This window comes from Corylus avellana, chromosome ca7, assembly GCF_901000735.1.
Source record: "Corylus avellana chromosome ca7, CavTom2PMs-1.0".
Lineage (NCBI taxonomy): Eukaryota > Viridiplantae > Streptophyta > Magnoliopsida > Fagales > Betulaceae > Corylus > Corylus avellana.
The window spans coordinates 3,369,162-3,391,429 of NC_081547.1; the positions used below are offsets into that span (position 1 = coordinate 3,369,162).

General features: G+C 35.2%; 3 protein-coding genes and 2 non-coding genes across 5 annotated transcripts; 1 reads left to right on the forward strand and 4 right to left on the reverse strand.

Annotated features, from left to right (window-relative positions):
- The first annotated feature begins 1,797 nt into the window (after positions 1–1,797).
- On the forward strand, positions 1,798–3,092 carry LOC132188641 (uncharacterized). Its single transcript, XM_059603156.1, has 3 exons — positions 1,798–2,364; positions 2,503–2,688; positions 2,804–3,092. Exons 1-3 carry the CDS (start codon positions 1,879–1,881, stop codon positions 3,086–3,088), a joined length of 957 nt encoding a protein of 318 aa, XP_059459139.1. The 5' UTR covers positions 1,798–1,878; the 3' UTR covers positions 3,089–3,092.
- A 2,796-nt stretch (positions 3,093–5,888) lies between these two features.
- LOC132188819 (mitogen-activated protein kinase kinase kinase 20-like) lies at positions 5,889–7,445 on the reverse strand. Its single transcript, XM_059603376.1, has one exon. The coding sequence runs from the start codon at positions 7,244–7,246 to the stop codon at positions 6,149–6,151; it is 1,098 nt and encodes a 365-aa protein (XP_059459359.1). The 5' UTR covers positions 7,247–7,445; the 3' UTR covers positions 5,889–6,148.
- A 9,742-nt stretch (positions 7,446–17,187) lies between these two features.
- Positions 17,188–17,976, reverse strand: LOC132187330 (protein RALF-like 34). The gene has a single exon (XM_059601615.1). It carries the CDS (start codon positions 17,785–17,787, stop codon positions 17,404–17,406), a length of 384 nt encoding a protein of 127 aa, XP_059457598.1. The 5' UTR covers positions 17,788–17,976; the 3' UTR covers positions 17,188–17,403.
- Positions 17,977–18,949: 973 nt separating this feature from the next.
- Positions 18,950–19,022, reverse strand: TRNAK-UUU (transfer RNA lysine (anticodon UUU)). Its single transcript has one exon. It is a non-coding gene; the product is annotated as a tRNA-Lys (tRNA).
- A 2,018-nt stretch (positions 19,023–21,040) lies between these two features.
- Positions 21,041–21,113, reverse strand: TRNAR-UCU (transfer RNA arginine (anticodon UCU)). The gene has a single exon. It is a non-coding gene; the product is annotated as a tRNA-Arg (tRNA).
- Between the last annotated feature and the right edge of the window lie 1,155 nt (positions 21,114–22,268).

The window sequence follows — 22,268 nt, forward strand, 5'->3', positions numbered from 1 at the left end:
TGCGTTAGGCAAAAGAAGTCGTCCTCCCATCTTTTGGCTAGAGCCGCCTCCAACCACCACGAAGGATGTTCGGGACTACTAAATCCCAAATCGGGGGCATCATTAGGAGTAGATGCGACCTTCCCCGAAAGTTCGATTGAAGGGTAATCAACCACTCATGGAGGTTGGGCAAATTTTCTTTTAAAACTGACCTGACAGTATCACATTGCACTGCTACGTCGCGTTGCCACATTATAAAAGAGATATATTACACATTATTCTCTCAATCATCTTTTTTAAAAAAATTTATTAAATTTACCATTAAATCTGTGAGCTCATTTGGATCTCACACAGATTCAATAATAAATTCTTTCCTTCCCTATATAAAGACGAGCTTGAAATAAATAAAATAGAGAATTATTTTTATTTATTTTTGTCAGGAAATATAAAAAGTGTTGCATTGCACTGTTATGCCCTGACATGGCACTACCACGTTGCGTTGCCATGTCAGAACATATAGAAAACGAATGTTCATGAATTCTTTCTGACTTTCAACACGCCCCCTCACGTATGGCGAAAGGACATCCAAATCAACACGTGCAATAATGGGTGATGGTGGGCTATAACCAATTGGGTTAGGATCTGATACCATATGCGGAAGCAAAGAATATTTAGAAATGACAGCTTACTTGATGTTGCTGACCATTCTTTCATTTATAGAAGAGTTCGTAGCTTTACAAATGAAGATAAAGATAACATGTAAGTTATGTAACTAAATTACAAAATTCAAATAATACATTTAAGTAATACAGATAAAATAATATCTATCTTATCAACATAAATGTTTGAATATCATAGGATGACTCATCCAAGTGATAATCATCATCTAATATTCTTCGGGCAGAATTTCACGGATGATAACGCGTCCAATTGGGACCTACTACTTATCACGTGCATTTAAATAAAACTGTGTTCTTACACGTGTAATGAGCCCAATAGTACGTGGCACTTGAAATCTAAATTAGGTGTCAAACATGGACACATGTTCCGGAGCTTCGCCCGTCTGTATGGCCCAAGACCCGGACAATCCCATACCACAACGGCATAAACCTACTTGTCCAGTTCACCCAAAATAAGTCGGTGCTTTGACCATGGACCTCATCTGCTTATATCACAACCTAATAACATGTGACAAAATTATAAAAAAAAAAAAAAAAAAAAATTTAAAAAAAAAAACTGACGTGTCATTTCATAATAGGTAAAATAAGTAAGATTGTAAAATTTACAACTTAGCCATTAATTAATTAAATTAATCATATCACTAATAATAAAATGTAGCTTCAAATTTGTAAGAAGTTTATAATAAAAATTGTAGTATTCGTAACTATTTTCCATTAATTAGCAGTGTACGTGAAGCATCAAGTATCTATTTTTAAGTGTTTATTCTCTTAGATGACAATAAAAATTACATTAAATAAAATAACAAATGATTATTATTTGTCATGTTTGAAAAGAAGAACTTTGGAATAGGCATTTGAAAGAATATATAACATTTTTTTTTAATAAATATATAACATTTTCTAATAATTTTCATTGCCACGTCAGTAACATTTATAGGAATAAGATCAACTTTTACTAAAACAAATGAGTGAGAGTAGGCAATATATTAAACAAAAAATCAGCAAGTAGACAACTGCCATTACTCTGTGTTTCGAGAAATCCACCATCTCCAATTAATAACCTTCACAAACAAGACTTCGTAAACAATAAAGAAAAGAAAGACATAACGTGCTGCACTGAGATTTACGTTCCAGAGATTCTAAACACCCATAGTCCTCCTCTTCACTCGTCCTCCATCTAAATCTCCCAAGTTGCTTGCTGATCAGAATAGTAGCAACAATGTCAATGCTGGCCAAGACAGACTCTGAGGTGAGCAGCCTGAGCCAGTCCTCGCCAGGGCGGTCCCCCCGCAGGCCCGTCTACTACGTGCAGAGCCCTTCGAGGGACTCCCACGATGGCGAGAAGACGACCAACTCGTTCCAGTCTAGCCCAGTGCTCAGCCCAATGGGCTCCCCTCCGCACTCCCACTCCAACTCTTCTCTGGGCCCCCACTCCCGGGAGTCCTCCTCCACTCGCTTCTCCGCCTCCCTCAAGCCCGGCTCCCGCAAGAACATCGGCTCCCAAAGGAAAGGTTGGAAGCCCTGGAAGGACCAGTTTGATTCCATTGAAGAAGAAGGCCTTCTCAACGACGACGATGGCAGACATGGCCTCACTCGCCGCTGCTATTTACTTGCCTTTATTGTTGGCTTCTTCGTGCTTTTCTCCTTCTTTTCTTTGATTCTCTGGGGTGCAAGTCGTCCCCAGAAACCCATCATCACTATGAAGGTACCTTCATATTTTAGAATAAAAATAAATAAATTAGTAGATTATAACTATAATTTTGTGATCTGGGTTTTTTTTTTTATTTTTTTCTTTTACTTTTTCCTAGGCCTGTGATCTAATTGTTCAATTGTGTAATTGCAGAGCATGTTATTTGATCAATTTGTAGTTCAAGCGGGTGAGGATTTCTCAGGAGTAGCAACTAACATGGTGTCCATGAATTCCACAGTGAAGCTCACATTTCGAAATACTGCAACATTTTTTGGGGTCCATGTGAAATCAGTACCTTTAGATCTCTCCTATTCACAACTCATAGTAGCCTCTGGAACCGTAAGCCACCTAAGAGATACATGTCCCTTTATTTCTCTCTCTGCTTTTTTTTTTTTTTTTGGTAGTGTAAGATTTATTAAATTTGATTCTGTTCTAAATGGGTCTTAATTTACAGATAAGTAAGTTTTATCAATCAAGAAAGAGCCAGAGATCAATAACAGTGGTGCTGAAGGGAAGCAGTATCCCATTGTATGGAGGGGGGGCTAGCTTGGGCAGTTTGAATGGCGCACCAATTGAGCCAGTGCCACTGACACTCAACTTCATGGTTCGGTCAAAAGCATATGTTTTGGGTAAACTGGTGAAGCCCAGGTTCTACAGGAGGGTTGAGTGTTCGGTGGTTATGGATCCAAAACAGATGAATATGGCCATTTCTCTCAAGAGCAAGTGCACCTACAAGTGATGAACATAGTATAGTCCAGATTAATGATCTAGTTTTTGATTATGGAGGAAGCAATATACTGGTTTTTTTTTTTTAATTTCTTTGAATAATTTAAGGGTTATTAATAAAATCATTTTGGAAGTGATGTGTGGAAAATGCAGTTTTTTTAGGCATAGAAGCAGGAGTTGACTTGAGGGATCCGGATGGACCGGATCCGATTCCTGACTCACTAACCTTGAGAATCCAGGAAGCAGCCGATTTAATACAAAATCAGGAGTTGGTAGGTGCTATAAATTCTTACTATATTTTTCACCTTAACTCATACATGTATTGATGTCCAACTCCTAATATTTAGTCAATATTTATTATAAGTTTTTCCCTTTTTTTTTTTTTTATTATTATTATTATTTTTTGCCTTATGGGAACCCGACAGTTTCTCTACCTTAAAAATTAAAAATATATAAAGGTAAGAAAGAGATAAATCGATATTTCAAGGTGGATCAAACCTCCAAATGAACCCTTCAAGTAGACCAACCTCAAAATATTTCTTTAAGCAATTATGTATTTTCCTTGATAAATTGCCATAAAGCATCTACATCTTTTAATTTATAGTGGAAAGTTATAATAAAAAATAAAAAATATCACCTAATAATGAAAAGATTGCAATATCATGCCACTATTACAAAATTTTTATTTTTATTTTTTTGAGAAATATTACAGAATATTTCTAATAATACAGAGATTGCAATTATTATATAAGGAAAATGCTTGGCATGCTACAATATTTTTTATACTTACTAATTAATTAAGTTGAGAAGAATTTTTTAATTAAGAGAAATGTTATTTAATATCCTTCCATCTTTTTTCATACTCATTTTGAAAATTAACCATTAAATTTATATGATTACTTTTGAAGCGTTACGTCAGTAAAATACTTGATAATTATGAACTACCATGTTAGGAAATATAGTAATGATGTAGAGAATTATTTATAAACTGACATGACAATTCATAATTAATAGAATAATTAAGATAAATTGGAATGTTAATAGAGGCAAATGGTAGATTTTGTTAACTAAGTTTCTGTAGCTAAATACTGGGCCGAAGTGTAAAGGCCCATACCAGATCCAACACCTTCAGATTTAGGGACCCAAATCCATGCCAACACGGGGTTCCACGGCAACAAAATAAACACAACACCAGTTTATAACTGCGTTGCCTCCAAAATGGAATGGGTTCAAACGATTACACTTTTTTATTTTTATATTTTTCTCTATTTACGTCCTTTATTCAAGGAAATTAGTGCCATTTGTTAAATAAATAATATAAAAAAAAACAATATAAAAATTATGATTTAACATTTTCTGAAGGTTGCTGTAAAGCATGTTTGAGATTATATTTGAGAAATAGAGCTTTTAAATCAAAAAGAACTTTTGGGCAAAAAATTTATTTTTAAGCTTTTACAAAAAGTGCGTTTTGATCATTTTTAGGCTTTTTGGACCCTTAAAAGCGCTTTTAATTTTTTTACCAAACGTGAACTTTTTTTTTTTTTTTTTCAAACAAACTTTTTAAGTATTAAAAGCACTTTCAGGCCCATCAAACACAATCTTAAACAGGTCATAAGTCAAAAAGAGTTTTTGGGCAAAAGCTTTATTTTAAAGTTTTTAGGCAAAAACTTCATTTTGAAGCTTTTGCCAAAAGTGCGTTTTGGCCAATTTTAGGCTTTTTGCACCTTTAAAAGCGCCTTTAATTTTTTTTACCAAACAAATATTTTTTTCTTTAAACGGAGTTTTTTAAGTGTTAAAAACACTTTTAGACCCCTCAAACACAGTCCCAAACAGACCCACTAAGTTCCTTCCTAAAACCATTGAATTTAAGATTTTAGCTGATTATGAATTGTTACCACAATTTCATTATAAACCCATATGGCAGGATCAAGTAGTGTCGTATAGAATTTCACGTAATTTCTTTAAAGTATTATTTAATTGATAATATTTTTCCAAACTTTTTTCTAGTGATGGATCAAATACATTATTGCAAATCTTATATTACAGACTCTTCGAAGCATACGATAATATATTTTTAGTGATGAAATAATTGCTACAATAAGAAAATAACAAATCTTTCTCTTTGGAAGGAAGTATAGGGGCATATCACTTCTTTTTTTTTTTTGGTTGAAATATGTCGATATCACATTTCATTTATACTCAGCATGGGAATATAATATTCCTAGAATAACCTTTAACCCAGTTGCCTTTTACAATCGATAACATCAAATCAAAACCAAAACAAATGCTCTCTAGTTTTAAAAATCAAAATCAAAAGAATGACGTATATTATCTCAATTAAAGGGGCCGATAAAAACTTTTAGCTGTCACTTTTTCAGGCCCATAATGTTGGGATCAATATGCTCAACCGACTTGTTAATTAACATTGAAAATTAGTTTATTTACTTTTAAAATTTAAAGAAATAAGATATAAAAACAAGCAAAATCTCCATCTAATTGGCATATTTTTTACATCAGAAGAATATTCCAAGAATGACAGCAATCTCATCTACCCCATTGCAACTATAATTGCTGGGGTTGTTGGTCACCTTCCTCCTCTTATTGAGGAAATCAAAGGTCTTTTGCCAAACATTCAAAGAATGGCTTAAACACACCACTTGACGATTTTGACTCATCGCACACCACTATGATACAATGGACCAGAGGAGAAAAAGTCTTTTATGGCTTCCCACCATGTTTTTTCTTTTACTTTTACTGTGAAAATAAATTTACAAAAAGATAAATAAATTGAATCTAATCTTTTATTCGAATCTCAAAATAATTCTTTAAATATTTATTTAAAAAAATAAAAAATTGCTATGTACACTCGTGGCCAATTGTTCAATCAAAGTCAAAAATGCCAAACAAATATCTCTCTACTTTCTAGCATTTACAATCTACTTTCTAGTATTTACAATCACAAGGATGACAATCAACTAAACTAAATCAGAACCGTCGGATGTCCAAAAAAATGAAAAAATCTTCGGAAATTACTTTCCACAACTTCCTCTGCTCAAAAGAATCCAATTTCCGATCACCTGACTATGACCCAACTCTCCGAAAAGGACCAATTGGGTGCGTCATCGGTCACCAGCTGCCGGAGCCGATCCACCGGAGAACATAAACGAGACGAAGCCGGGGAACAGGACTCAAAATTCACTTCCCAATCAAACAATTTACCAGAATCCGGTGACGATTCCGGCGAAGTAACAACTGAGGATAGTATCGAAACCCAGTCTGGAAAATCGAAAGGACTTCTCGGCGACGAGGACATCGTTTTTAGTTCGTCTTTGTCCTCTAATGGAACAGTGTCATGATCATCATGAGCAGCAACGAAGGGATGTTCCAAAAGCATCTCAGCCGTCCATCGCTTTCTCGGATCCTTCACAAAACACTTCTCAAGAAAATCTTTCCCTTCAAAAGATAATTCCTTTGGGACTTGTGGCGTTTCTTCACCAACCCCAATTCGAAGCAGAAGCTCGAAGATGTTCCCCTGGGGCCCACAATTCCACACTGGTTTTCCGGTCAGCATCTCCACTACGGCGCACCCAAGAGCCCAAATATCAGCCGGAGATTCGTACTCATTTTCGTTAACCGATTCCGGCGACATATACAGAGGAGTTCCTCTGAATTCGGCTCTCTTTTCTTCTGTGCTCTGTTTTTGCTCTGCTTTCTTTGCCAGCCCAAAGTCCGCAATTTTGATATCTCCATTGTCGAACACGAGGATATTCTGAAGCTTTATGTCGCAGTGAACGAACCTCTTTGCGTGAATTTCACGAAGCCCCAAAAGTATCGACTTCGCGTAGCGCCGAACATCGGATTCCGGTAACGAGCCTCCGCGGTTCTTGACCTGATCGGCTAGACTGCCACCAGAGGCGTACTCCAAGAACAAGTTGTAGAACTTCTCGCCGTTCTCGACGCTATGGTCTTCTCCGAGGCACCGAATGATTTGCGGGCAGGTGGATAGCTGATCGAGTACTCGTTTCTCGCTCTCGAGCGACGCGGAGAAGGACAACTCAGAAGATTTCACGGCCATTAGCGGAGGCGCCTGATCAGAACTTCTTCGGGGTATCGCCAAATACACAGTTGCGAAGCTTCCATGACCGACTGGTTCTCCTCGAACCCACTCCATCCTTCGGTTTCTTGGGCGTCTCTGGTTTCTTGCTCTGTTTTCGTCTTTGCTGCGTCTTTCCTTGCGTTGCTTTGTTACTTTGTATGAAAGAAAGAGAGAGGAGAACACAAACTGAGCACAAAATGAAAGCAAGGCAGTTGCTTTTATACATGAGGAGGAGTCATAGGAGTATCGGACTGTCTTTTTTATTTTTTATTTTTATTTTTTGATTGAAGAAGAAGCGGCTTCAAATCAAAGCTATGATTAAAGCACGTGATACTCGATGATATTTTAGCTCAACGACGAGTTGTTTTAATTTGGCCCAATAGTTTCAAAACGTGGTATGATAATAATGGTAGATCCTTTGAGATTTTTACAAAACCCCACGCCGTTTGGATTGTGATGGCTTTTGCAGCCTCTGCAAAATGACTAAACTGCCATCATCACTAATTTGACGAAGCAAAATACCAAATCTCACAAATTAATGCTTTTTTTTTTCCCACTTCATTAACTTTAAAATAATGCTAGATATTTTATTTTTAGCACACAATTATCTAACTGATACGGCAGTTATAACTGGTTAAAAGAATTTTTTTTTTAACGATGCCCGATCTAATAGTTAGTTGAAATAGTCACATTAGCATTGATTGAAAACAACTGTAGTTTTTAGTGTCACTCTTAATGTTATCCAAACAAGGTAGTATAAGGTCGAATAAGGATCATCTCCATTTGATGTGTATATATTGCCATAAGGTTAATATGTTGCTACAATATTTACAAATTTTTTTTTAAAAAAGTAGAATTATGTACATTGTCAGAGTTGACTCGATAGCTTTTGAGGCCTAATTAGACAAATTTAAGTGATACATTTTTATATTTTTATATTAAATAATTCAATTTGAATCTCCTATTATAGTTGGAGTTTTATTTAAATAGCATTGACTAGAATTTGGATCCCCTCCACTTCAAATGAACTAGAGGAGATTCAGTTGGTTTTATTTATAAGAATAAAAGATAATCTTTGCCCTTATAAATACAACCAACGGGATCCCTTCCAATTTAAATGAACTGGAATCGGAGAGGATCTTGTCATATTGATTAACTTCTTTACCATAATCCTTGTCCCATTGATTAACCTCTTTACCATAATTAGGGCTTTAAAAGGTTTTTATTTTATATGAAAGAAAACAATTATTCTATTGCCATTTTGAGGCCTTATTCCATTACAGGCCTTAAACGACAACCTAATTCAACTAGGCAATGAACTAACCCTAACTGTTAAATACCATAAAACACACTCCATGCAATTTATAGTTTCAATTCAGACCGGCAATTTTTTACACAATTTGCTACTTGATATGAATCCAACATAAAATTAACAAATTTAAATTAATGAGTCAAGTTTATTTAATTAAATAAGTCGGGTTAATATTATACTATATAATGCTATATTTATGCTTTGACACAATTCAAACACAATATGCGTGTCATAATATCAATGGGATTAATGGTGGGCAAGGGTATTTTAATTAATTAATTTATTTTTATTATTGCTAGAATAATGAGGGGGTGGGAAAAGAGGACCTAGATGTCCAGTTTCTAGAATTTCAGATCCAGACCGTCCATTTTCATCAAAGGGCCATTGTCTTGTTGCGTATCCTACTATTAATAAAATACTATTTAAATTTTAAAAAGAAAATAAAAAATAAAAAAAATAAAATAATATGCGGTGGTTTGCTATATGGGGTGGCCATTTTTTGCCATGGGGTGGCTTCAGCGGGCAAAACCCAATTTTTTAAAAATTATTATTTTGGGTTTGGACCGTGGAGATGGCCGTTTTATGGCAAAAATGGGGTGGCTAGCCATCCCATATATATATATATATATATATATATATAAATTTAAATATTATTTTAATAATAATGAGATACGTGGGAGAACAATAGCCCTCAAATAAAAATAGACGACGTGAATATGAAATTTCAGAAACTATAATTCACTTCAAAATTTCGGGGATTAGATCTGGGAAAAGGAGGCCATACTAGTCAAACTCCATTCAATTCGCATTGTTTCACACGGGTAAAATTTGGACGTGTGTGAATTAATTGCAATTCTCAATCATTGGCTTTTAAATGTGTTTGGGACAACAATGAAATGAAATAGTCATTATTAGAGTCATTATTATTGTCTTTGGCCATTGCTCTCAAATTATTGAGAGATTGAATCAACCACCCATTTCAATAGTTTCTCATTGATTGCTGAGAGGGAACATGGGTTAATTCAATTTCGACACTGCAGGTTTGGGCCACAAATTGGCTTTTTTATGAGATTCCCAATTCCTTGTTTTTTTCTTCTTAATTTTTCCTTCCAATTTTCTTCGTAAATTCTAAAATTACTGACTTTAATGATGTATTATTAAATCACCATATATTTTAAATATGTATAATAGCTTGTTAATGTATTTTTGATTGGGTAGCTAGACATGCACAAAGCGTGTGTTTTTATAAATAATATATTGTATATTGGAAGCGTCTTTTAAATCACATACAGAAAATGTGTGGTGGTACGTCCAATAAACTAATGGACTGATCATGTACCTGTAGAAACGTGCAGTCCACGTGAGGTTTATATATATGGCCAAAAAAAAAAAATCGACAAGGTTGATAACCGACACTCGCAAAACGTGGATTCATGTGAAAACAAAAAGTGTCCACCCTCCACCCCTCGTTGTCAAAGAAGGTAGGGGCATCTAATTTGTGGGTCGAAGATATAGAAAGCTTATTTAATTTCTCTGTTCTTATTAACTCAATAAATAAAGTGGTAGCTCCCTCTTATTTTTCTGACCGGAAGGTAGGGGTCTCTTTTATCATGCGTTGTATGTTTAGTACGGAAGGCGTGTTTCATGTGTACTTAGCAATGACCCGCGACTTCAATATCGTGTCTAATGAATTCTGTAACAACCTAAAGAATTTTTTTAGTCAAATCTGTGCTATTACGTCAAATGATTAGATAAATTGGGTTTTTTTTTTTTTTTTCTAATTTAGTATACTAAATTTAATAAAAATTATTTCCAAGTAAAACTTTATCCTCTTGTTGCAAATGTTTCAACTGTCGATGAGATCCATTTGCTGGGTTTTTTTTGTTCTCTATTATTTTCATTATTATTATTATTATTGTGAATATTTGTTGTGTTTGTTTCAAGTAGGGCTGACAATTTGTATTATAGTATCAGATTCGAGTCATGTTGAGGTATGTACATAAAACAGGTCAGACCCCTAAACCAGGGACAGAGACAAAGATTAGTATAGGTACGGACCAATGGCCAAAAAATTTAGTTGGTTTGGCCGATAGACAAAAAAAAAAAAAAAAAAAAAAAAAATCTTCTTATTGTGAATTGGGGGGGCTATGGCCTATATTGGCCCCCAATTCCTCCCTCCCTACACTAAACCCTAATTTACTAACTTATTAGATTGGTAGGTCGTGACAAAAGTTGTTAGCTTTTATATCGCATGTTAGATTATCAGAATGTGTCAAAACGTAAGTATATAAATATGATTTGATAGGTTAAATCTAACATAATCCGTTTAATTAAATGAATCATACTACTCAATTTTAACCCGTAAATATATAATATATTGCATTCATATTAATTTCAAAGATGATAATATCAAGTTGCCCAAAAGAAGGAAAGAAAGAAAAAAGTTATTTTAATTACCAAGTTAGATGGCAACGTAGGAGCATGTTGGGAAGTTAGGTTTCCAAATCTGTGAGCTATGGCTGATATCACCATAAAGTGGGTAGCAGAAGCAGTGCTCGTCACAGTGACTCAGATGAGTAAAGGAATGAGTTACGAGTTCACGTTTTTGGTCCGCCAACTTGAGCTGTCGCATGTGGTCACGTTCTACACTATAACAAATATTATAATATAATATAATTATAAATGTCTCTGTTGCAGCCTGTTTTCAGCCTTGGGACCCAGCCTCTGTATTTACTTACAGTTACTGCAGCAAAGTTCATGCATCTCTGTTTTTCCTTTCTCACAGGGTTCATGAAATCTCTCGCAACAGTGTGGGCGGCAGGGCAGCAGCCGTTTTTAGTTAAAAAGGTAGCCCGAGGACCGATGCCGCGCTCCCTCACGTGCTCCTAACTATCTTTGGGGCTTATTTTCAGTTTGATGAATTGGACGGCGCACCCCACTTGGAGCTGCAAGACTGCGGCCTTAAATACTATCACTTCAAACCAAGACGACAAAGAGGCCAACGTCACGTTACTCGAATATGGAAAACAGATTACGTGAAACATGGTGGTGGGATTTCATTTCAATCTCCACGAATTTCTTCACATGAAAGCGTGGGAATGGGAATGGGAATGGGAATTTATTATTAACTAATTAGGTGGATATCGCTGTATCTAAGCCTTCCCATTCACTGTTGATTCATGTGCCTCGTTTTTTGGCACTCAAAACAGAGACAAGACTAAAATTGATGAGCTAATTCTCAATCTTCTAGATCTTTCTTGCTTGCTAAATGGAAAAATATCACTTTACATTCTTTAAATTTTTATGCGATTTAATAAATTTTAAAAATTTTTAATTTAAACACTTAAACTTTTGATTGCTATCAATTTGAACTTTTTCTCAAATTTAAAATATTAAAAATGAAACAATAATGTTTATACTTCGGACTTTTTTTTAAAAAAAAATTAGATTTACCCTTATTTCCAAATTAAAAAAAAAAAAATCTGGCCGAGACCCGCGGGTTTATTTTATTTTAAAAAAAACACACTAAGCCCTGCCTAGTGTTCAGGCTTTTATGACACAGTTGATTTATTACCGAGATTTTGATTTTTTTAATACTAAATTAACTTCAACCTCAACATCACAAACAAGCTCAATGAATGGAGGACCGTCCAACAGATTTGCGGTCTTGTATGGGGTCAATTTGCGTTGATTCGTCGGGTTTAAGTCGTGTCAAGATATTGGTATAAAATTATACAAGTTAATTTTAATTAGACCAATTCAATTAAATAGGTAAATCCTCTCAAACTTAATTATCTAATTTCGTGGTGATTTCATATAATTCGCATATTGTATAAAAAAATTGTTGTTTTAAATGTGGTACGTCGGGCTTGAGTCATGTCAAAAAACATATATAATACTATATATATAAGTCAAATATAACCTAATTAATTTAATTAAATAAGTCACGCTCGTTAACAGTCACCTGCTTTTCACAATTATTTTTTGGTGGTCTCCAATAAGATTCACTGAACCCCCCCTGGTACGAAAAGATTCCTAGGTTGATATGCTATTTTACTGCCAAACCCCCATTGCAAGTTGTACCAAAAAATCTGGCTCGCCGTCAAAATGTCAATTTTCCCGGGAAAACATGAGAGAAATGGCGTGATTTGTCGGTTCTTGTTGAAGCGGACGTAAGCGAAGACGGTGCTGCCGCGTATGGTGAAATGGAGTGAAAAATACATGAACCGACGGTTCACGAGCCACCGAACAGCATACTGGTGCACCAAGAGGGGTCACGGTTCGTGGGTTGGGTCCCAGTGCCCAGGTTGGGTTAATGTGGGCTTCAAGATGTGAGTGGTGGCCCACTAGCCGGCCGCGCCTTGATTTGACCCTCTAGATCACCTCTCCCGTGCTTTGCTTCAAAACAAATGCTAAATACTATATCTGTGTCTGCTTTCGGCTTGCATTATTATTGGTGGGGTTTTCTCCTACAACTTGCCAAATGCTACGATGAGTCCCAGTTGTAATTCAACAATTCACCCGGACCCACCTACTAGATTTCACCCATTTTTCAGATCTTTTTATGATGAATTTATCTACAAAATTTAAAAATAAAAAAATAAAATAAAGGACCCAAAAATATTGTTATTATAGCTCTGAAGATTAAAAATAAAGAAAAGAAAAGACATGTGATGAATTTTTTGCAGCCGTCGGCTGGCTTAGGCCATGACATAAGAGGAGTCAACAAAATTGCTTCACGTTGTTGAAGATTTAGGTATATTTGGTCCAAGTTCACAAAACCCATGTTTGAACTAGGCCAAGTTCAACGCTCAAGTGAACACGGACTTTCCAGGAAGCATTCCATCGGTCAAAGGGTTGAGTTTTAGTTAGACTTCTATTTGTCCAGATTGGGATGAGTTTTAGTTAGAGTTCTATTTGTCCAGAGACATCTAAAGAGATCGTAAAATAATTGTTTTGAATTAAATTAATGTATTATTTACTCTCATAATTTTTATATATTACATATTTAGTATATAACTTTTATAATTTTCATATGTTACATATTTATTATGTAACTCTTATGATTCTCATAAGTTACATATTGATTATGTACTTATTGTATTCTTGGCCTCATTCAACTAAGCCATTTTATTGTACAATTTCAATGAAGTAAAGGAAAGATGTAGCTAAGAAAATGCTTTAACGTGTAGATGTAGGCCATAGGCTGAACCACCTTAATCTGTATCTTCCTTGCTTTTTCTCTTTATATTTTTTATGTACTTTAACAAGGATTACGGGTCTACCAGGTTGTGGACCCGTAACAGAATAATAATTTATGTTTGCGTATTGGGTTCAGATTATATATATTGATATAGGTTAACATCAATTCAATCTATTTAATTAAACGAGTCAAATATTTGAATTATAATCTATTAATTTCGTGTCCGATTGTCGTAAAAAAAATTGTCAAACCCTAATTAAAACACATGTTTCATGTGCCAATTGCCATACTATGAAACACACACATGTTTGAATCTTTAGACGCAAGCCATGACGGTTTCTATATATAGTGGCGACGACCAGTAGAAAAGCAGGAATAGATTCAGCCGCTAATTGGGGCAAATAAGATGGCCATTGGTGAAGCAATTTCTTATTCTTCGAGTTCGTTATCCATTTCCCTGTTGTTTTTTTAACCAATTACCAACTACTACATTAAGACAAGTCAATAATGTGTACTACAATTGAAAATACAATAGTCAAATGTCCTACTTTCATATGTTATTATTATTTTTTATATTGGGGAGAGCAACTATTTTACTGTCTATATTTTGTTTAAATTTTATTATGCTTATTTGCTGACGTGTCACAGTCACACGTATCGATATACACTAATTTTTATTTTTATTTTATTTATTTTTAACAGAGTTTGTCAAGAACAAAATATTTGAAGCTTAGTAGACTACTCAACAGTGATGGTTGATCTGGATTTTTGATTTCCTAAACACCACGTCACCATCTTACGAGTTCCACACAATTCGTAAGTACCGTCAGAATAATGGCCCAATATATTTTGGATATCTCATTTAAGTTATTAAGAAATGCTAGGTATTCTTCTAGTGTGATGTGAATTTTTGAATGTGAGATTATCATTATTGATTTTTAATCTATTAATGATTTTAAAAGCCACATCGCAATTGAGAATACACCAAAAAAATACTAGAAGAACACATAGCATTTTCCTACCTTATTAGTCTGATATAAGAATTTGATTGTGTTGAGATTTCTTGTCATTCATATTTCATACACATCATTAGGTATAGATTTATTTTATTTTTTATTCTAACCGACCTTATTTAAATATAAAGAACAAAATATTGTGGTTTATTTTTCTATACCTTTCTTTAGTTTTTTCTGCACAATAAAAACTAAGACCGGATATTTTTGATTATGTCAAAAAGCCCAACAAATGGCCTGGGCTATCGTATCTAGACTCAACATCTCACTCGGTCTGTTTGAGCATATGCGGTAAAAGCCCATTTGCTTTTTTTCCATTGATCAGTGCGGAGAGATTATATATATTTCTATCTGCAGGCTATGAATATGAATATTTCTCCATGGTAAGCAAACAAATGAAAGCGAATGGGGCTGCTCGCATTCGCCACTCCTTTTATGAATTGTTTTTTTTTTTTTTTTTTTTTGGAGTAAATACAAACAAAAGGGAAGGATTACATAGGGGATCATTCCCACTATTAATTCTAATGGAAGATAAAATGGAAGAGGAATTGAGAATGCTACTAGACACAAGGTTAGTAGTGGCCCACTTGGCGAGGTGGTGTGCACGAAAGTTTGCACTTCTAGAAACTTTTGTAGCATTCCAAACTTGAAAATGCTGAAGTTTCAACTGAATGTTCGATGATGATTGGAGCAATGGTTCATTCAGTGAAGAGGTTCTGATTGTTAGTAGCTAAGATGGAAACCAAAGAGTCACCCTCAATCAACAAATTGCTGCAGCCTTGTAAGATAGCAAGATCAATCACTGTAAGAGCAGCCATGGATTCTCCCTTGTTCATGTCAGTGGAAAGTAATTTTTTTGTGAATGCTGAGATGATGTCTCCCGAAGAGTTGCTTAGGACAGCAGCAGTGACTGAAAAATAAGCATTAGTAGTAACATCAAAGTTAATCTTCATAGAACCTGTAGAAGGAGGATGCCAAATAGATTGACCAAATGAAGATGCTTTCCAAGCTTGGAGATGCGTCCGGATGACATTAAAGATGGACTTCAAAGTGTTGGAGATAACCGGAGTGATATTTTTGTAAATCAATTGGTTACGGGCAAACCAAAATCTGGTCTAGAACAATCATTGCAGTCAATTGGAATTCAAAAACTTCTTCAAAGGGGATGCCAACCATGGAGTATGGCCTAAGCAAAATTCTAATCCAAGAGGGAATAGAAATATTGCTAAAGGCATTACTATCCAAGGGCTATTTTTGGTTTCTCCAAATAATCTTGGTAAAGGGACAATCCAAGAAAAGATGGTGTTGAGATTCCACATTACCATGGCAAAGAGAGCATTCCCACACCTCCGGATCTGAACGAGAGACAAATCTTCTAATGTTTTCTCTAACATAAAGGGCATTCCAAGTCGGTTTCCATAGGACGTGCTTGTGTCTATGTTGGAGTTTTAGGCTCCAAAGAAGGTTCCAATTATCATTGTCTAGGGGAGGAATCCTAGTCAAAAAAGGGTAATCAAAAAACTTAAGGCTATGTTTGGAAAAAAGGGTAGACTTGAGGATGCGAGCCAGAATTGTAACAAATTTTGATTAATTTAAGAAAAAAAGTAAGAATGTTTGTATAAAAAGTAAAAAAATTTATTTTGTAGTGATTTTTTTTTATTTAAATAATAATAAAAGTGACTAATATGATGTAAAAAAGTAAAAGAATTATGGTTGATTTTGAAAAGAATGTTTTAAAATTTTGGTTCTGGACCGGCCCATTACTCCACCGAGGTTCCTGAAAAAAACTTAAGTTGATACTTTTGGCTAACACTGTTTCTTTGTCTTCTACAGTCAACCGGTTTTGATTTGAATTGATGTTGTCTGTGTTATCTCAAGTGTCTGTAATCTTGTGTTTTTACAGTTCTAGCAAGAAGGGAGCCTCAATTTGACTTTATGGTTTATAACTCGAACAATCAAATGCAGGTATCTTCATAATAGCAATGGTATTCAATCAACATAATAGATAGCCGGGCTGAAACCCTGCTTTCAAATACTTCATAAGAAAATAGATCAGGGTGGAATTCATGAGGCAGGTACATGAAAATTAATGGAATTGATTGAAGGCAGAACCCTGTCATATACCATTTTGCCCAAAATCATAACAAAATATAAATTGATCCGCAGTGAAATTGGGGCTAGCAAATGATGAAGGTAGGTGACAGTATTAAGCAAGTTGTTGGGGGTGGTTGAAGCCAGCTGAAAAGATAATAGATGAGTAAAGCACTTGATGAGCAATTTTTGAATATTAACACAATAAAAAATTGGCAAAGCACTTCTCTGCACCATATCCCCATCAATCCAGACAGATGATGTCTACTAACAACTCGTGGCTCTCAGCCTCACTAAAATACACAAAAAAAAAAAAAAAAAAAAATTCCCAATTGAGGTACAGAAGGAGATAAGCAGTAAGCTATAACCTACAAAAGGATTAAGAAAATGTAACATATGAAAGGAAGATAACTCCATCCATTACCAAAAACCAGGCCAAATTTCCATACAGACGCAAGCGTCTAAGCACATTGTCTACATTACACGGATAGTAATACCCAAAACTCACACTACCCAGATGGCTTAACACTCTCAACCCACACCCAACCAAACTCACACATACCCATTAACATAAATCAAACAAAAAAGCATTAAAAACCCAAATCGACCTCACTCATCTCCTGCAGCGAGCGATCCTAGAGCAGCCTCTGGTGTAAGGGTTCGCTGGGGTTCTAGCCTTGTAGCAGTTGTGGGTGTAGTAGGACCTCCCAGAGCGAGGTGGGCAGGGGATTCTATTGGCCGAGAGCGCACCGTACGAAATGTAGTACTTCACAACTCCATGCCAGAACAAAGACCTACGCCCGGACGACCCACCATCCATGTTGTCGTCCGCCTCCCCCTCGTCGTACAGCGACGACATTGTCGTCGGCCACTCAAACGCGTCAGTCATGAGCTTCATGCTGGTCTCCTCAAGCTGAGCCCGAACACACGGACCAAAATGAACGAACACAAGGAAGAAGCTGAGGACGAGAAGCTTGGGCAGATCCGGAGATGCCATGGATAGCCTGATCGAGAGAGAGAGAGAGAGAAAGGAGGCTCTAGTAGTGCCGAGTAGGTGTTTGAGTATTTGTCCCAACTGTTAAAGTGTAAGGGGGGTTGAGAACCATTCGTTGGTACAATGAGTGAAAAGAGTGAAGGGAGGGAGGGGGGACAAGTCACAAGGACAAGGGGTCACATGCAGCAGCAGTGAGAGAGAGAGAGAGAGAGAGAGAGACAGAGAAAGAGGTGAGGGGAAGTGATTAGGTTTACAGCTGTGTCTCATCAATGCATGAGAGTTTCAGATATGACGCGTCCTTACCTCGGCCATCGTGAAATGAAACAGTGCGGGTGTGTTTAGCTAAAGACTTGAAAAAGGAAGTGTAAAATCTGATGCGAGAAAAAGGCGAAATGCTTGGTTATATTAAAATGTTTATTTTTCAGCTATTTTAATTTCAAGTGGCATAGTTAATTTTAATTTTTTTATTGTTTAAAATTTATTAATATTAAAATAAAAATAAAAATGATAAAAAATAATAAAAAGGGAGTAGTTGCCTCAGGGCCAAACCCACAAAATTTATTATTATTTTTTTTTTTTCTTTTTGGCCCCCAACCCAACCCCAATCAGCCCTTGGCTGTGGTTTAATCATCCCCAAGGCTCAATAGGGTGTCTAACTACCCATTTTTTATTTTTTTATTTATTTCTTAATGTTTTATCATTTTAATTTTAATTTTAATTTTAAAATTAAGAGATTTTAAACAATAAAAAATTAAAATGGGGTTATATGCTCTTTGCCATCTAAGCAAAAACATGAACTTTTTATTGCAATTAAGTATTTCTCGAGAAAAAAAATAATTTTGTAATGATTTTTTTATTTAAATAATAATAAAAAATAATTAATGTGATGGACAAAATAAAAATATTAAAATTAATTATAATATAAATTTTTTGGGTTTTGGGTCAGTCCGTCCTTTTGGAAAACATGCCCTGTTTCTCCCTTAAATTACGCGGCCGTTGGTCGGATGGGCTTGGAATACATACAGGAATAGCCCGGTCCCATTTCTCTCTTTTTTTTTTTTTTTTGGTCCCATTTCTCTCTCTTTTTTTTGTTTTGTTTTCAAAAATTTGCACAGGCGTGCTGTCTTGAAAGAATAAAGAAAAAATTTCAAGACAAATAGAAGTACGCCGTCTGTGGGAATCGAACCCACGACCACGTGGTTAAAAGCCACGCGCTCTACCGGCTGAGCTAAGACGGCCAGATGGTATGCGCTTTTGTTTCTAACTAATTATTGTAACTTTTTTTTAAGGGTACTCCTATGGTTTCTAAATTTTAATTAATTTCGAAATTTATTCAGATGTCACTAATTTAGTATTGAATTATGGTTAGAATTATGTTTTGTTAATTTATATGTTAAAGAACATAAAATCTTTTTTTTTTTTAATAATATTTATGGTTTTAAAATTGACATAAATTTGCTACAAAATGGTTTGTACATAATTTATATAAACCAGTCTAAGAAAATGACATTCTCTTATCTAACCTTTTTAAAAATCAACCATTAAATTTATAGGACCCACATGAATGAAGGCGTGGATCCTACATATTCAATAGTTAATTTTTTTTAACAATTAGATAAGAGAAGGATAGGAGAAAAATAAATAACAATTGTATTTTTTAATAGCATTTAAAAATACAATCGGCTGTGAACCACGCCTCATGAAACGGAGGTTACTAGTTCGAATTTTTCATCCCCCTTTCCTTGTGTGGACATGTCAAAAAAAAAAAAAAAAAAGTACGTGCTTCTCACATACTTTAAAAGCACGTCGCTTTATTATAATAGTTTGTATGAATAAATTATAAATCATTTTTTATAGCTAATTTTTGTCACTTTAAATATTCAACACAGAATTATCTGAAAATACCTAAAAATTTGAGAATACTATGATCAAATTTAACTGAGAAAAATTGATAAAACTGATAAAGTGTAAATTCCAAAAACCATTTTGACAAATATTCTTTGTTCACCATTCTTTGTCCCTGCCTCAATCATCCAGGAATGGCTTATTGAGCTGGCATCGGAACATTGGATTCCACCAATTATAAAGTTCTTAATTCGTTTCATTTTAATTATACTTTAAAAAAAAAAAAAAAAGTGGACATTTATTTTGGGGGATTTCTTAAGCAAAGACAACAAGTATAAGGACAATGAACAATGGGTCCATATGTTTGGATCGAATTCTTTTGGGGTATTTATCAGCTGGCTGGATTGATGATGCCTTGTGCACGTGAGCCCAAAACGAAATGCCGTATAGCTTGGACTTCACCGAACGCCGCTCGAGTCTCTAGGGGCCCAATCGTACAACGGTAATTATTTCATACTAGAGATGTTGGATTATTCTATAAATTAGTATAATTGATAGATTTCCATGCAGATATTCCATATAATTATTAGTTTCTCATGTAGGAGATAATTTTTTTTTTTGGGGGATAATTGCTTTGTTACATCAATTATTTCCAAACTGGGATGTTAAGCTTGGGCCAGACTGGTTAGCCCAAAGACTTAAAACCGGCTTAGGTGTATACTATACTACTCATTGAATTGTCTTACCTATACTACTCATTAAGGGGAAAGAAAATAAATTATTGACAGCTTTCTACAGTTTTTATTTTTTTATTTTTTCCTTTCTTTCTTATTCATAAAAAAAAAAAGAAAAAAGAAAAAAAGAAGTAGTTGGATTCCGTGTTATACGTACATAAATGGAAGACTTTATTTGAATCTCACAAGTGTTCAAAAAGCATGAGGAAGGGGTTTGGACTCCCTAAGCACTTACCTGAAGAAATAGCACTCGGGCGTGGGTAGAATCACGAAGAATCAAGTGAAGTAATCACCATCAAAATTGGTAGTTTAATGGCCCAAAAAATTTATTAAAGTGGTTAGGATATCTACTATGGCGTGGGTTCAAATATTTGTAATAAAAAATCATTATATATGCCTGATTGATATTAGTCATCTTGAATTTTCATTGATACTCTAGTGGGCTAGATCAAGCTATGGTTATGGCTCAATTGGACTTGAGAGAGCCAAAAAAATTTTAAAAATTTTGGGTGACTAATTGGGTGTAGGTTTTCCCCTGCCTAGTGCCTATATAGCCCTTATTTGCACTGGATTGGGAAAATGAACCAATAGAGAGGGACGTAGGTCTGTCTTTCTTTCTTGTTCTCTCACCCAGATTGCTCACAAAAGAGAAAACCAATCCAGTCACAGTCTCAGCTCACGCCTGGTGGGACTCGAACCCACAATCGTCTGATTAGAAGTCAGACGCCTTATCCATTAGGCCACAGGCGCTTATCCATTCTGACTGTTTAATGACGCCATAAAACCTTTAATTGTATTTTTTATGAAAATATAATTATTACGCAGCTGCTTCTCTAATAAAAAACATTAAAAGTGAACCCACCGCCAAAATAATAAATTAGCTACCAAACAATAAATGGTCTTATTATTATCTTCCTATATTTACTTCAATAAATTTTGAGTAAAAGTAAAAGTTACTGCAACAATTAAATTAACCGCAGCTTTTAGAAATCCCATATTTTTACCATACGGACAAAACTAGCATTTTTAGATAATGTTTCCTCGAGGCTCAACTTTGCCCTCGGATTCTCTCACAAAATTGGACAACGTCAATGTCTTATACGTAGCTATGCGTTTTCATGCTTATCAGCGCCGTGACTTTTATTAAAGATCATGACAACTACTGCCTTAGCGGGATAGATAGACATAGACTCAATCATGCCTCCAGATTAGCTCACCTTCAAGCCATGGTGGTCCATTTTCTTGGTTCTTCTTATTGTCATACTTAATTTACTCCCTATTCATATAGGAGTTGGCGCTGGCTATATTATTAGACCGATGGATTCGGCTCGGGTCCAATTTTCAGGACACAATTAGAAATAATGTGTTCCAATTTCAACGAGTTTAGTTCCAAAACACGCTGCCCATTTGACTATTTAGCAAATTTTTTGGGTGTTCCTATCAAAATACCTACACAATGGGAAGAAGTTATTTCTTGAGCTTTGTTGTTGGTGAAAGCCCACCGCCAACCTTTAAATTTGCAGAGTTGACTCTGCAGATTCGTGGAAAGTGCATTCATGAAGCACCTGCCGTTTTGGTGCTTAATTAGGATGGTTAAATTGTTGGGGCATTTTGCACGGTCACATGCAGCCCCTTGTTGTCAACAAATATGGGCTCCTGGCTATGTCATGCTTATTTTTTGCTTACTTTAAAAAAGGGTTCTTTAATTTGCCCATGATGGTAGCATGCAAACCAGAGAAGTAATGGTGGAATGAACGCCAAAGGGCAGACAATTTGAAAGCTTGCATTTCTATTATTGATGCTGGTTTGAGCATTTGTGGTAAAAGTAAAAACTAGCCAATTGGGTTGAAGATTGAGGAATATATATCACGCCCAAACAATATGCATATATATAAGAAACTTGGA